At 36.1% G+C, this 15,459-nt stretch overlaps 1 protein-coding gene and 1 pseudogene across 2 annotated transcripts; both read left to right on the top strand.

Moving 5' to 3' along the window:
- Nucleotides 1–1,224: 1,224 nt before the first annotated feature.
- LOC125197841 (putative disease resistance RPP13-like protein 3) lies at nucleotides 1,225–5,125 on the top strand (annotated as a pseudogene). The gene is made up of 4 exons (XR_016137416.1): nucleotides 1,225–1,501; nucleotides 1,708–2,204; nucleotides 2,468–4,697; nucleotides 4,893–5,125. The product of XR_016137416.1 is annotated as a putative disease resistance RPP13-like protein 3 (transcript).
- A 3,103-nt stretch (nucleotides 5,126–8,228) lies between these two features.
- On the top strand, nucleotides 8,229–12,111 carry LOC148933935 (putative late blight resistance protein homolog R1A-10). The gene is made up of 4 exons (XM_089069352.1): nucleotides 8,229–8,479; nucleotides 8,705–9,171; nucleotides 9,488–11,713; nucleotides 11,907–12,111. Exons 1-3 carry the CDS (start codon nucleotides 8,335–8,337, stop codon nucleotides 11,690–11,692), a joined length of 2,817 nt encoding a protein of 938 aa, XP_088925478.1. The 5' UTR covers nucleotides 8,229–8,334; the 3' UTR covers nucleotides 11,693–11,713; nucleotides 11,907–12,111.
- The last annotated feature ends 3,348 nt before the right edge of the window (nucleotides 12,112–15,459 follow it).

Below are 15,459 nucleotides of genomic sequence, written 5' to 3'. Positions count from 1 at the left end.
TTCTCATAAATAATTAAATATTAAGTATAATACTAAATTCACTTTTTATATCTATGTGATAATGTGAAGTTGATTTACAATAATTTTATTTATTTTTAAATAGATATCCATTCTAGATGTATATTTTCGTTTAAGTTTAGATTTATTGCTACAAATAATATAATATGTTGGATTAGTTGCTAATTTTTAATCAAATTTGTTACTCCTTATTTTGTTGTATGTTAAATTTTTTTTGGATACATATTTATTATAACGTGGATATTACTTGATTCCTGTAAATTTGAATTAATAAGGTGATTCGATGGTGCGTGGACCAATAGAAAACAATTGGATAATGTATTCATATTTGCAACTGAATTAATAAGGAGTATTTATTTAGATTGTTCGGGCAAAAAATAGATTATTACTTTGACATATTATATGGGGTAGTAAGAATGTGATATTATTTGTGAAATTGAAAAATTACTACATTTTCATTGTGAAGGTCTATATATTATATATATAAAAGGATGTCATTTTAAATTAGATATATTATAAGTAGTTTACATAAAACTGATTTTTGTAAGAATAATTATTTTATAAAGTTGATATATAAAAAGTTTTTTAGATCTTTTAATTTATTAGAGGAAGTGAATAGACTCTAAATGAAGAGACGTGAAAAGGTTTTGGAGTTACACCTATTGAAATTACAAACATAGTAGGAGTACTACTTCGGCTCCAATAAATAATCCCATTTGGTGAATATATAGATGCCTGGATGAATGCAAGCAAGATTTTTTTTGGTTTATCGTTTACGTAGACCTATTGTAAAGCACTTTCTTAATATGAGCATGGGACGGATGGAGAATTTTATTAATATTTGGCTCATTTATTGGTCATGATGAGTATATTTTAAAGTTAAGGGTTTAGGATATAGGTTTCAAGGTTTAGGTTTTTAGTGTATAGGGTCACTATATTGCGATTTAAATGAAGCTCAACTAGGAAGTGTCTCACCAGTGCTATTTTAAATTATAGCTTTTGATAAACAATATCTTAACATTGAAATATTATAGTTTGTTATTAATTGTCTCATAATATTTATTATTGATCTATATTTGTTATATACATATTTCATATAATGATATTGTTTCTAATTTTATTTAATTAATTTATAACCTAAATCAATATTCTTAAAAAAAAATTTAGTCCGTGCATAGCACGGGAGTAATACTAGTTCATAACAAAGTCAAAGTGACGAAGGGAGTACGTGATACCGCCGGAATCTCTCGTTTACCTTAATAAAGTCAATGATCAAAGTCTGAGAAAATGTGTTGTGAAATGGATTAATCAGGCGTTTGATATATAAATTTCAGTGAAGATTGAGTTAAAATGTCAAGGGTTTATGATTTATGGGAGAAATTGGTCGGCGCTGTGCTCGACAGGGAGGAGATCCGACGACTTGCCCTTTGCTCCAGCTCCAGCTGCTCCAGTTTTTCCGATTACTCCTCGCGCTTCAGTTTCGGTATGATTTTAATATTTATGTGTCAATACTGTGAACGATCAAATCAAATCTTTCTTTCAAAATTATTGTTATTTTTCTGGTCAATGGCTTTCAATTTCAATTTTAATTTTATGTTTTGAGCTGTGAAATTTAGAACTCGAAATTGACTATGTCCTTTGAGCGTATAATTCCCACGTGTTGATATGCGCTTTCAAACATGCATATAGAAAATGCGTTTCTGTTTGGAGAGAGAGAGATATATCAGATGGGGGAGCCTGCGTTGGCGTTCTTGCTGGAGCTAGTGAAGGAAGTAGTGAAGGAGTACAAGAATGTGATATCCGGAGCAGAAAACGAGTTCGAGCATCTGAACAACGATCTGAAAGAACTCAAGGGTTTGCTCAAGGGTGACGTGCAGGGGTACTCCAGGGTGGATAGTCAGTTGAAGGAGCTGAAGAGGCAGATAAGAGACATGGTCTACGAGGTCGAAGACACCATTGATAATTGCTTGACTAGAGCCATCGAAGCCAAGGCCAAAGCCAAGACCAGAAATTTCCAGAAGCCCAAGTTTATGAGCTCAACGGGTTTCAGCCTCGCCAAAGAGGTCATTTCGCTTAGAGTTAACAAAGTCAAGCCCTTGCTTGACAAAGCCAAGCACATGTTTGCTAAGATGCAGATTGCCGATCGATCCACACCCCTCCAAGATCAACGGACTAAACTGATAAGGGTAACAGCTTCTCAACCCAGATTTAACCGCTTAGAGTTTAATTTCAATTTGGATTTCATTATGGGTCTGTACTCTGTAGTAGAAATCTATATGTTACTTAATGTTTAATGTTACTATGGTTTGTTTGATTGGTTATGAATTTTAAAGCTTATTAGGGAGTTATGAGCACTAACTTTGACATTGTTCTGTAATTTTAATTATGTTATAATTCACTTCGAGTAAACGTTGAAAACATTAAATTGTTCATACATTTGGCAAAACAGGATAAACCGATCTGGCAACACAGAGTAGTAGGTTTAGATGAGGAGGAGGCAATCATAACTGGGTATCTGATGGAAGAAAAGCAGAGCCTTGAAGTGATCCCAATCATCGGCATACCAGGTTAGGGAAAGACAACGTTGGCATGGAAGCTTTATCACGACGACAGAGTACTCTACACTTTCCCAGTTCGCATTTGGGTTTACATCTCTCAGAAGTTCAACAGCAGGGATGTGTTTCTCCACATCCTCAAAACATTCGCCCCCAGTACAGACTCGTCTAAAATGCAGTACGATGATCTAGTTCAAACAGTTCGATCTTGTCTGGAGAAAGACAAGTTCCTCCTAGTCCTTGACGATGTCTGGAGCGTCGATGCATGGGAAGAGATCAAAGCAGTTTTGCCGCTTAACAACGGGAAGGGCAAAGTCATCATCACCAGTCGAGATGTGAAAGTGGGCACTCGTTCTGCTACTGTTATACCGGATGAGCTGAAGTTTCTAAACGAGGCTGAAAGCTGGACGCTGCTTCAGTTGGAGGTATTATGGAAATGAGGAAGAATGCCCCAGCGATTTGAGGGGCATAGGCCAACATTTAGCCGAAAAATGTGATGGAGTTCCACTAACAATAATTGTCATCGGAGGTGTTCAGGTTGACCAAATCGCGTCCTCGATGCCCACATTGGTGCTGAGAAGGAAATGGGAGACAATGGCTGATGACTTGAACAACACCTTGGAGAATGAGCAGCGGATAACAGATGTTGTGGCGTTGAGTTATGAGAGGTTGTCGAATGACCTGAGAGACTGTTTTGTTTATATAGGTGTGTTTCCCAAAGATTATGAGATTCCGGTTAGATTGTTGTCGGGGCTGTGGATCGCAGAAGGGTTCATACTTCCCAAGGAGGGAAAAAGCTTGGAGCAAATTGCTGAAGAGAACGTGGATGATCTAATATGCAGGAATTTGTTAAAGGTTGACAAAATGAATCACATGGGCAAAGTTAAAACATGTCGTGTTTATGATATGATACGTGCATTCTGCATAAGCAAATCCAAAGACCAGAACTTATTTCAACACATCAAAGTCAACAAGAAAACAGGTCACTTGAACCTCCGGTTTTCTGATGTAGAACAATTACATTGTCTTTGTTTCCAGTCTGATCTCTCCAAGTTCCTGTCTGAAAACCCAAGTGGTGCACACATCCGTTCATTTCTGTGTTTCTACAAGCAATCTGTGCAGTTAGAAAACAAACATCTAACAGTTATACTTGACGGCTTCCCTAAGCTAAGAATTCTAGAGTCGAAGTCGGTCAAATTTCCTGAGTTTCCTGAGAAATTACCGAGACTCATTCATCTGAGGTACCTCACTTTGCACGTTGATAACCTCGAAAAACTTCCAAAGCTAATCTCACAGCTTTGGAACCTACAAGTTCTTGTAGTTGAGACCAAGTCGCGTGTCATCACAATGGAAGCAAATATGTGGAAGATGATTTGGCTGAGGCACGTCAAGACAAAGGCATCTATCACACTCGTGAGTAACTGGGAAGGTGAAGCAGGACAAAACCTTCAAACCTTGGAGAGATTGTCGCCTGAATCTTGCACAGAAGCCATCTACAAAAGGGCCAAGAACCTCAAAACCTTGGGGATCTCTGGGAATCTAGCCAACTTGTTTGGAAAAAACTTCCTAACAGAACTACATCATCTTGAAAAGTTGAAGCTGGTGGACAATGTAACTTTTGAGGCAACATCTAGTGATGTTTTGCATCTTCCTCGATTGAATTGTTTCCCGCCATGTCTCAAGAGACTGACCTTAATGAAAACCTCCCTAGATTGGCGACACATGTCCACCTTGGCAATGATCACAAGCCTGGAGGTCCTCAAGTTGAAAGACAATGCGTTTGTTGGATTGTCTTGGTATGTTTATGGCTACAACTTCCCGAATCTCCAACTCTTGGTCATTGCAAACACAGATTTGGTTCTCTGGGATGTCTCGCCTGATTCTTTCCCCGACCTTAGAGTTGTTGTGCTTAAGAGCTGTGAAAGCCTCATCGAAATCCCACACTGCGTGGGAAAACACCTCGAGAAGCTTGCTATAGAGCGTCTCTGCAAAACTGCAGTCGAGTCTGCCAGGAAAATTCGCGATGAAAAAGATGGGAAACCGCAAGGAAAGTTTGCGGTTCCATTCGTTTTCGAGCTGTGTCCAGTGTGTGAGAATATGTGATCCACATCAACAACTTGTTTGGTAAGTTGCAACTTCTCTTCTTTTTTGGAAACTGGCGAAATACATAAATTTTCAAATGTTTTTGTAGGATAGATAATTTTTCTCAGGCAGGGTCATTTTCAGTCTAATTCGTCTTTTCTTATTTTTCATGATAAATTTACATTAAAAAAGAAACTTTAGTATACGTTTTAATATGGATTCTCTTGATCTTGGCAGGCTGGAATTAAACTGCGGGAGGTCTTATGTACCGACCCCTTCTTTCAAGTGTGGTTTGTTTGTATTTGTACTTTTTTTCATAAGTTGAAGATTATAAACTTTGGAATGTTTGTGACATTGAATTGCCCATTTGGATCTGTCCTATGGTGATTGAACAATGTAGTTTCACTACTAATAATGATCGTTCGTGTAATTGTTTCTCATTTAATTAATAGGGAATCTGCTTATTTGCATCTGTTTCGTTCGTGGAAGAATATGCCTTGCTAATTTGCTACTCCCTCCGTCCACAAAAAATAGACTCATTTTGCCAGTTTGGGATGTCGACAAAAAATAGTCTTATTTCTAAAAATGGAAAGTTTCTCTCTAATACTTTTCCCACCTACTTTTTTCTTTTCCCCTGTCTTATTTTATTAATTTCTCATTAAAACCCGTGCCGTCCACGAATAGATTTATTTTTTGTGGACGGAGAGAGTATGATTTTAAGAATATCATCAAATTCATAGGGGTGGGAATTTGAAACTGCTCAATTTTCAATGTGCAAGCGCCCAAGCTTCACAACTTGCACTTGTGTTGACACAGGTTTTTGTGATTTTCAATTGATACATTTTGATCAAATCTTAATTACTATAACTAGTGTAACATGTGTGATCTACTACTCTATAGTTTTGCAACCAGTAAATTTTGTTCTTTCTTTTTTAAATGTCTCATATTTTTTCATTGATATATCATTAAATATCTCAATATACTTATATTAGGTATGGTAAATGCACTCTAAATTCTCACTAATTCATTGCATATGATTTAACTAATTTTCTTTTACAATTCTCAAAACTCATATATGATAAAAGGAAAAATTGACAAACGAAAAGATTATTTAGCATAGATCATAATTTGATTATAGAAATTGTAATATATAGGGGTGCGTTTAAATGACGAGACTTTTAAAATGACACCGTGACACCATGCTAGAATGCAATATTATTGTATGTGCGCTCAAGAGCACGGATGCGGATGATCTAAAGCCATCCGCATAACATCTCTTAGCGGTCTCGATCTCGTCTCTCCGAGACGAGACCGTATCGAAATAGCGATGCAGCCTCCCATCTCGTCTTCATCTCGTCGCTTGGCTCGTTCTGGAGAGGCATCTCGCGAGACAGCTCACCACGCGCCTTGGCGACGTGGCGTGCTCCCGTTCGGGCGTGACGCCCACTCGTCGGCCCGCGAGTAGACGTCGTTTATATCCGTTGAAAATATTTATTTTTGTTCTTTTTTTTAAATTCAGGAAAATTCGAAAATAAAAAAAATCCCAAAAATATGCTAGCCATTAATAGCCATTTTTTTCAAAATTTTAATTTTTTTCTATTTTTTTTAATCCCCCAATCACTTCTATAGATATCAAATCATTCCCACAAATTATCTATCATAAAAAAACTCTCTATTCTCACTCAAACACTCTATATTTTTCATTTCAAAACATTATTTGTCTCCCAAATTATATCTATTCATGAATCAATTTGAGCAAATGCGTCAAATAATGGAAGAATCGCTAGAAGAAGATCGACGTAAGGAGGAGGAGGAAGCCGCGGTGCGTCAAAAGCGACCCAGAAATACATCCATCATAACCGGGAGGAAGCCGCTGCAAGGTTTGTACGCGATTACTTCTGTGAAAACCCGGTATGGGGAGAGACCTACTTTCGTCGCCATTTCCGCATGCAGAAACGGCTATTTCTGCATATCGCAAATATATTGGCGGCCCGGGAAGAGTACTTCCAAGAAAGGTTCAATGCTATTGGCCGTCCTAGTCACACGACGCTCCAGAAATGTACTGCAGCAATCCGTTAGCTTGCTACTGAACAAACCACGGATTTGTTCGACGAATACCTGCATATTGGGGAAAACACTGGGAGACTTTGTTTTATGAACTTCTGCAAAGGCGTTCGGACAGTCTTCACCGACGAATTTCTCAAGAAGCCAACCACAGCAGATTGTTAGTTTCTGCTCTGACTTCACGAACAAATTCCTCGGGATGCTCGACAGCGTCGATTGCATGCATTGGCAATGGAAGAATTGCCCTGTGGCGTGGAAGGGGTCATACACGAACGGCCACAAAAGGCACCCACTCCACCGTTATACTCGTGGCCGTTGCCGACTACCGGCTATGGATCTGGCATGCGTATTTTGGGGTCCCCAAATCGAACAACGACGTCAACGTGCTCAACGCATTTCGGGGTCCCAGGATGCTCGCCAGCGTCGATTGCATGCATTGGCAATGGAAGAATTGCCCTGTGGCATGGAAGGGGTCATACACGAGCGGCCACAAAGGCACCCACTCCACCGTTATACTCATGGCCGTTGCCGACTACCGGCTATGGATCTGGCATGCGTATTTCGGGGTCCCAGATCGAACAACGACGTCAATGTGCTCAACGCATCCGACCTCTTCAGCGAAGTTCTGAATGGTAAAGCGCCGGCCATCAACTTCATCGCTAACAACCACTAGTATAAAATGGGATACTATCTTTCCGACGGTATCTATCCGAAGTGGCCAACCTTTGTGAAGACGTTCAACAGGCCGATGAACGAAAAACACTCTGTTTACGCAGAAGCAAGAGGTTACTTGCAAGGATGTGAAGAGAGCGTTCGGGGTTCTCCAAGCTCGATTCAACATTATCAAAGCCTCGACTCGTTCGTGGTTTATCGACAAAATGGTCGACATCATGTATACGTGCATAATCTTGCACAACATGATTGTCGCCGACAAAGGACCTGGAGCGGGAAATTGGTTCAACCATGAAACCCCGGGAAGCTTTACCGCAAGTAGTCCGCATCGCAGTTGAGTGCATCCGTCTTTGCAAGAGCGGTTGTGTGTTCGGGCAAGGACACGTGATTCTACCGCCCACGCTCAACTCCAGGAGGATCTAATGGAGCACATTTGGGCAAATTTTGGCAATCGGTAGACGCACATGATCGTCATTAGAGTACTCCTTCTTCTGCTTCTTTGAGTTTTGAGATTTTGAATTTGGAGAGAGTGAGCGGAAGATTTTGAATTATGTATTTTTTATTTTTTATTTTTTTGGATTCTAATTATGTGTTTTATTAATTGAATTTGTTGTAATTAAAAATACAAAATGAAATTGAATGAATAGTTAGGAGATGAGATGGTTAAGAGATGGAGGGATGCATGTGTTGTCTCTTAGTTAAGAGACGGTGCGAAAAGTACATTGGAGCCTATGAATAATGAAGATATAGACAATTAAGAGACGAATAAGAGACCTGGGCGGATGGCCTAATGGGGTAGCCAGCCGAAACCTCTCGTTGATCTTGATAAAGTCAATGGTCAAAGTCTGAGACTTTCAGCCTTCAAAATGTTGTGAAATGGAGGACTCCATTAAATCATTAATCAACCAGGCGTTTGATAAATTTCAGTGAAGGCTGAGTTAAAATGTCAAGGGTTTATGATTTATGGGAGAAATTGGTCGGCGCTGTTCTCGACAGGGAGGAGCTCCGAGAGCTTGCCCTTTGCTCCAGCTCCAGCTCCAGCTCCAGCAGCTCCAGTTTTTCCGATTACTCCTCGCGCTTCAGTTTCCGTATGATTTTAATATTTATGTGTGAATACTGTGAACGATCAAATCAAATCTTTCTTTCAAAATTCTTGTTATTTTTCTGGTCAATGGCTTTGAATTTCAATTTTAATTTTGTCTTTTGAGCTGTGAAATTTAGATATTTATTCCATATCGAAACTCAAAATTGATTATGTCCTTTGAACCGTATAATTCCCACATTTTGATATGCGTTTCCAAACATGCATATAGGAAATGCGTTTCCGTTTGGAGACAGAGACAGAGAGAGAGAACAAATGGGGGAGCCTGCGTTGGCGTTCTTGCTGGATATGGTGAAGGAATTAATGAAGGAGTACAAGGATGTGATATCCGGAGCAAAAAAGGAGTTCGAGCAGCTGAACAACGAACTCAAACAACTCAAGGGTTTCCTCAAGGGCGACGTGCACAGGTACTCAAGAGAGGATAGTCAGTTGAAGGAGCAGATAAGACACGTGATGTACGAGGTCGAAGACACCATCGATACTTGCTTGACTAAAGCCATCGAAGCCAACACCAAAAATTTCCGCAAGCCCAAGTTTTTGAGCTCAACGGGTTTCAGCCTCGCCAAAGAGATCATTTCGCTTAGAGTTAATATAGTCAAGCCCTTGCTCGACGGAGCCAAGATCAGGCTTGCTGCGATGCAGAGTGTCGATCAATCTCAACGGACTAAATTGAAGAGGGTAACAGCTTCTCAACCCAGATTTAACTACATAGGGTTTTATTTCAATTTAGATTTCATTGTGGGTCTGTACTCTGCAGTAGAAATCAATATGTTACTTATTGTTTAATATTACTATCGATCGTTTGATTGGTTATGTACTACTATTACATTGTTATAAACCATTTAATAATTCTTCTGAATATGAATTTTTAAGCTTATTACGGAGTTATCAGCACTAACTTTGACATTGTGCTGTAATTTTAGTTATGTTATAATTCACTTCGAGTAAACGTTGAAGACATGATGAAACTGTTGTTACATTTTGGCAAAAACAGGATAACCCAATCAGGCGAAACAGAGTAGTGGGTTTCAATGATGAGGAGGCGATCATAACTGGGTATCTGATGGAAGAAAAGCAGAGCCTTGAAGTGATCCCCATCATCGGCATACCTGGTCTGGGGAAGACAACGTTGGCATGGAAGGTTTATCAGAACGACACCGTATTCCACAATTTTCCAAGTCGCATTTGGGTTTGCATCTCTCAGAAGTTCAATAGCAGGGTTGTGTTCCTCCAGATACTCAAAACATTCTCCCCCAGGACAGACACATCTAAAATGCATTACGTTGATCTAGTTCAAGCAGTTCGATCTTGTCTGGAGAAGGACAAGTTCCTCCTAGTCCTTGATGATGTCTGGAGTGTCGAAGCGTGGGAAGAGATCAAAGAAGTTTTGCCGCTTAACAACGGGAAGGGCAAAGTCATCATCACCAGTCGAGAAGACATAGTGGGCTTTTGTTCTGCTACTGTTAAACCGCACGAGCTCAAGTTTCTAAATGAGGCTGAAAGCTGGATGCTGCTTCAGTTGGAGGTATATGGAAATGAGGAAGACTGCCCCAGCGATTTGAGGGGCATAGGCCAGCATTTAGCCAACAAGTGTGAAGGAGTGCCGCTGACAATAATTGTCATCGCAGGTGTTCTGGTCGACCAACTCGCGTCCTCAATGTCAACAATGGTGGCTAGAGAGAATTGGGAGACAATGGCTGATAACTTGAGCAATGCCTTGGAGAATGAGCAGCGGATAACAGAAGCTGTGGCGTTGAGTTACGAGAGGTTGTCGAATGACCTGAGAGACTGTTTTGTTTATATAGGCGTGTTTCCTGAAGATTATGAGATTCCGGTTAGGTTGTTGTCATGGCTCTGGATTGCAGAGGGATTCATACATCCCAAGGAGGAAAAAAGCTTGGAGCAAATCGCAGAAGAGAATGTGGATGAACTAAGATGCAGGAATTTGTTGAAGGTTGACAAAACGAATCACATGGGCGAAATTAGAACATGCCGTGTGCATGATATGGTACGTGCATTTTGCATAAGCAGATCCAAAGACCAGAACTTATTTCAACATATCAAAGTCAACAAGCAAACACACCAACTTGAACCTTCGGTTTCTGATGTAGAAAAATTACATCGTCTTTGTTTCCAATCTGATCTCTCCAAGTTCCTGTCTGAAAACCCGTGTGGTGCACATATCCGGTCGTTTCTGTGTTTCTACAAGCACTCTGTTGAGATAGACAAACATCTAACAGTTATATCTGACGGCTTCCCTAAGCTAAGAATTCTAGAGTCGAAGTCAGTCAAATTCCCCGAGTTTCCTGGGAAAGTACCGAAACTCATTCATCTAAGGTACCTCACTTTGCACGTTGATAACCTCGAAAAACTTCCAAAGTCATTCTCACAGCTATGGAACCTACAAGTTCTTGTAGTTGAGACCAAGTCGCGTGTCATCACAATGGATGCAAATATGTGGAAGATGATTTGGCTAAGGCACATCAAGACAAATGCAGCTATCAAACTCAAGAGTGATTGGGAAGGTGAAGCAGGGAAAAACCTTCAAACCCTTGAGAGATTGGTACCTGAATCTTGCACAGAAGCTGTCTACAAAAGGGCCAAAAACCTCAAGACCTTGGTGATTTCTGGGAATCTAGCCAGCTTGTTCGGGAAAAAGTTCCTAGAAGAATTGCATCATCTTGAAAAGTTGAAGCTGGTGAACAATGTAACTTTTGGGGCAACATCTGATGATGTTTTGCATCTTCCTCAATTGAATTGTTTCCCGCCATATCTCAAGAGACTGACGTTAATGAAAACCTCCCTAGATTGGCAACACATGTCCACCTTGGCAATGATCACAAGCTTGGAGGTCCTCAAGTTGAAAGATAATGCGTTTGTTGGATTGTCTTGGAATGTTTCTGGTTATAACTTCCCCAGACTCCAACTCTTAGTCATTGCAAACACAGATTTGGTTCTCTGGGACGCCTCACCTGATTCTTTCCCCGATCTTAGAGTTGTTGTGCTTAAGAGCTGTGAAAGCCTCATTGAAATCCCACGCTGTGTGGGAAAACACCTCGAGAAGCTTGCTATAGAGCGTCTTCGCAAAACTGCAGTCGAGTCTGCTAGGAAAATTCGTGACGAAAAAGATGGGAAACCGCAAGGCAAGTTTGCGGTTCCGTTCGTTTTCGAGCAGTGTCCAGTGTGTGAGAATATGTGATCCACAGCAACAACTTATTTGGTAAGTTGCAACTTCTTTTCTTTCTGTAAACTGGTGAAATACATAAATTTTCAAATGTTCTGTATGATAGATAATTTTTCTCAGGCAGGATCATTTTCAGTCTAATTCTTCTTTTCTTATTTTTTATGATAAATTTACAAAAAAAAAAAAATATTTTAGTCCGTTTTAATATGGATTCTCTTGATCTTTGCAGACTGGAATAAAACTACGGGAGGTCTTATGTACTGATCCCTTCTTTCGTGTGGTTTGTGTGTCTCGCACTTTTTTCTCATAAGTTGAAGATGAAAACTTTGGAATGTTTGCGACATTGATTTGCCTATTTGGATCTGTCCTATGGTGATTGAACAGTATAGTTTCACCACTAATAATGATCGTTTGTGTGATTGTTTCTCATTTAATTAATAGGTAATCTGCTTATTTGCATTTGTTTCGTGAAAGAATATGCATTGTTATGAATTTAAGAATATCATCCTACACTAATAGGGGTGGGAATTTGAAACTACTCAATTTTCAATGTGCAAGCGCCCGAGCTTCACAACTTGCAACTTGTGTTGACACAGATTTTTGTGATTTTCAACTGATACATTTTGATTAATCTTAATTATAACTAGTGTAACATGTGTGATCTGCCACTTTATGTGTCTATAGTTTTGCAAATTGTAAATTATATTCTCTTTAAATGTCTCATATTTTTCCGTTGATATGTCATTAAATATCTCAGGGTAAAGAATTATTAACAAACGTTGTATAAACAAATGCCCTTATGTTTTAAACCGGTTTAAACTGGTTATTTTAAACCGGTTTTTATTTAAACCGATTTTATTATTTTCTTACTAATTTATCCTTTTTATATTTATATTGAAAGTATGTCCCTATCAAATTACATGGATAATATATGGAAAATTATGAATGTGGAAGATCAATACAAAAAAAAAAAAAAAAAGAAAAAGATGTCATTTATTTATGGACATTTCATAAATTAAGATAATTTAAATTTAGGTAGCCAAGATTGTTGCTTATACATATGTTTTAAACAAATAAATATACTACTACTAATATTTAGCACTAAACTAACGTTAAATTCAAAATTATAAGATTACATATCTTAAAATTCTTATACTTATTTCTTGTGTATTAACATTAAAGTGATGAAAACAAAAAAAAATTACTTTATAATTTTAAATTAATATTATATAGTATAAATTTAAGGGGGAAAAAACCAAAAGGTTAAAAAAACCAAGCTCCAATATAGTATCAAATTATATACTAATAATATAGTAAAGACAAAATAATTATTAGTAATTTTGGTGAATGATCATACTAGAAAATAGTATATATATCTAGCTGTTTATATAGCTTAAAACTTTAGTGATAAGTTAATAATAAAATAATTAAATGTGAATGATTATTACTTTGTTTGTCTAGTTAAATATGAAATATTTTTTTATGTGATAGTTGTGAGTTAAATAAAGAGAGAAGAAAAAGTAAAAGAGAAAAAAAAAAATAGAAATAACATTATTTCTATTTTAGCAAATGTGTCATTTTTGTGGGACAATTAAAAAAATATTTCATTTTTAATTGAACAGGTGGAATACTTTTGTTGGATGTTAACACTAAGAAAGTAAGTATATATACATATAATCGTCTGTATGACTTAGAATTTTAAGAATTATTTAAAAATAAAATAATTGGATGAGAATGACTGTTATTATTTCGTTGGATAACACTTAAAAATAAAATATGTGTACATGTAGTTGTTTTTATTAACTTAGAATTTTAAAGATTATTTCCTTGGATGACGTCACTAACAAATTAAATATACATCCACGTAGTCGTTTTTATAACTTAAAATTTTATTGATTATTTAATACTATTCTAGGATGTGAATGACTAATATTATTTCGTTAAATGATAACACTAGCATATATACATGTAATCATTTTTATAACTTTAATGTTTAAGAGTTATTTAACAAAAAATAATTGGATGTGAATAACTAATATTATTTCATTGGATGATAACAATATAAATTATGTATATATATATATACATGTAGTCGTTTTTATAACTTAGAATTTTAAAGATTTTTTATTAATAAAATAATTGGATGTAAATGACTATGATTATTACGTTGAATGATAGCACTAAGAAATTATATATATGCGTTTTCATAATTTAGAATTTTACATAATATTAAAGTAATTGTTTGAATGACTATGTTATTTCGTTGGATGATAACACTAAGTATATATACATGTAGTCGTTTTATAACTTAGAATTTTAAATAATTTAAATAAAATAATTGAATAAGAATGACTATGATCATTTCGTTGAATGATAACATGAAGTATATATACATGTAGTGTTTTTATAACTCAAAATTTTCATAGATTATTTTATAATAAAATAATTGGATGCGAATGATTATGATTGATTCGTTGGATAATAACTTTAAGAAATTAAGTAAATATAGATGCAATCGTTTTTACAACTTAGAATTTTAAAAATTGTAAATAATTGGATGAGTATGACTAGGATTATTTTGTTGGATGATAATACTAAGAAATGAAGTATATATACATGTATTTGTTTTTATAACTTAGAATTTTAAAAATTATTTAATAACAACACAATTAGATGCTAAAGAAAATCATTTTTTCGTTGGAGGATAATATTAAGAATATATATACATATAGTTGTTTTTATAATTTTAAATTAAATTTTTTTTTATAATAAAATAATTTGGTATCAATGACTATTAGATGAGTAAATTAAAAATTGGTATTTATCAATTTTTAAGCAAACTCAAACGATATATAAGCTTTTATATTATTGTTTGAATATTTAATAAAATTCTCCATTTTAGAATGCCAGTCAACTCGAATCCTTTTACAGTAGTATTCCCTCCGTCTCATAAAGATCGTCTCACTTAGGCCGGACACGGATTTTGAGAAATACTTATAATGAAAAGTAAGCTGAAAAAGTTAGTGGAATGTGAGTCCCACTTTTATATAGTTTTATAATAAAATGTGAGTAGGAATGAGTTAGTGGAATATGAGATACACTACAAAAAATGGTAAAAAGTGAAATGAGACAAATTTTTTGGGACATATGGAAATGGAAAAATGGGACAATCTTTGTGGGACGGATGGAGTTGTATTTTGCAAATTTGAAGTGAATCTATAATATCTTATTACAAGTACTGTAAATTTAAATTTATTTTATTTTAATTTATTCCTAATCAAAATATTCATTTGAAAATTATGAAATCATGAACCATATGAATGTAGCTAATTTGTAGGGGAGAGTTTAAATTTTTATAAAATGGAGAGGAAATATCCTCATTTTTGTTAATGAAAGAAGAATTATGTAACGGTTAATATACATAATCAATTACTAAGGGTGGTGATCAATGTCGAATCTTTCTTAAAGACATAACTAGAGATCAAATTTGGGTCATCCATTTTCTTAATCTTATGGTTATGATTAATTTAATATTTTATTCAATAAATATTTTTTAAAATTTTTTTATTTTTCTTAACTTTTTAAATTTTTTTTAAAATTTTAAAATTTTTATTTTTTTAAAATTTTATTTTCATTAAAAACTTGTTGGAGTAAATAATGAACTTATATTCACTAAATAATGAGCTAAATGAACATATGTTATGAAATAATTTTTCGCATTCACTACGTACCGAAATAGTGATTGAAATTCAATTTTCTTAACATCTACGCATATATACGTT

The sequence above is a fragment of the Salvia hispanica genome, chromosome 1, assembly GCF_029641045.1.
Source record: "Salvia hispanica isolate PSC_SH4W2 chromosome 1, Shi_PSC_v1, whole genome shotgun sequence".
Classification (NCBI taxonomy): Eukaryota; Viridiplantae; Streptophyta; class Magnoliopsida; order Lamiales; family Lamiaceae; genus Salvia; species Salvia hispanica.
The sequence above is the reverse complement of the archived record's forward strand: the minus strand, read 5'-3'. Positions and strand labels throughout refer to the sequence as shown.

Bases quoted from the DNA above. Each gene is read 5' to 3' on its own strand.
- LOC148933935 (XM_089069352.1), top strand. From the start codon at position 8,335: ATGTCAAGGGTTTATGATTTATGGGAGAAATTGGTCGGCGCTGTTCTC. The intron at 8,480-8,704 runs GTATGATTTTAA...ACATGCATATAG, and splicing joins CTCCTCGCGCTTCAGTTTCC to GAAATGCGTTTCCGTTTGGA. The intron at 9,172-9,487 runs GTAACAGCTTCT...TGGCAAAAACAG, and splicing joins AACGGACTAAATTGAAGAGG to GATAACCCAATCAGGCGAAA.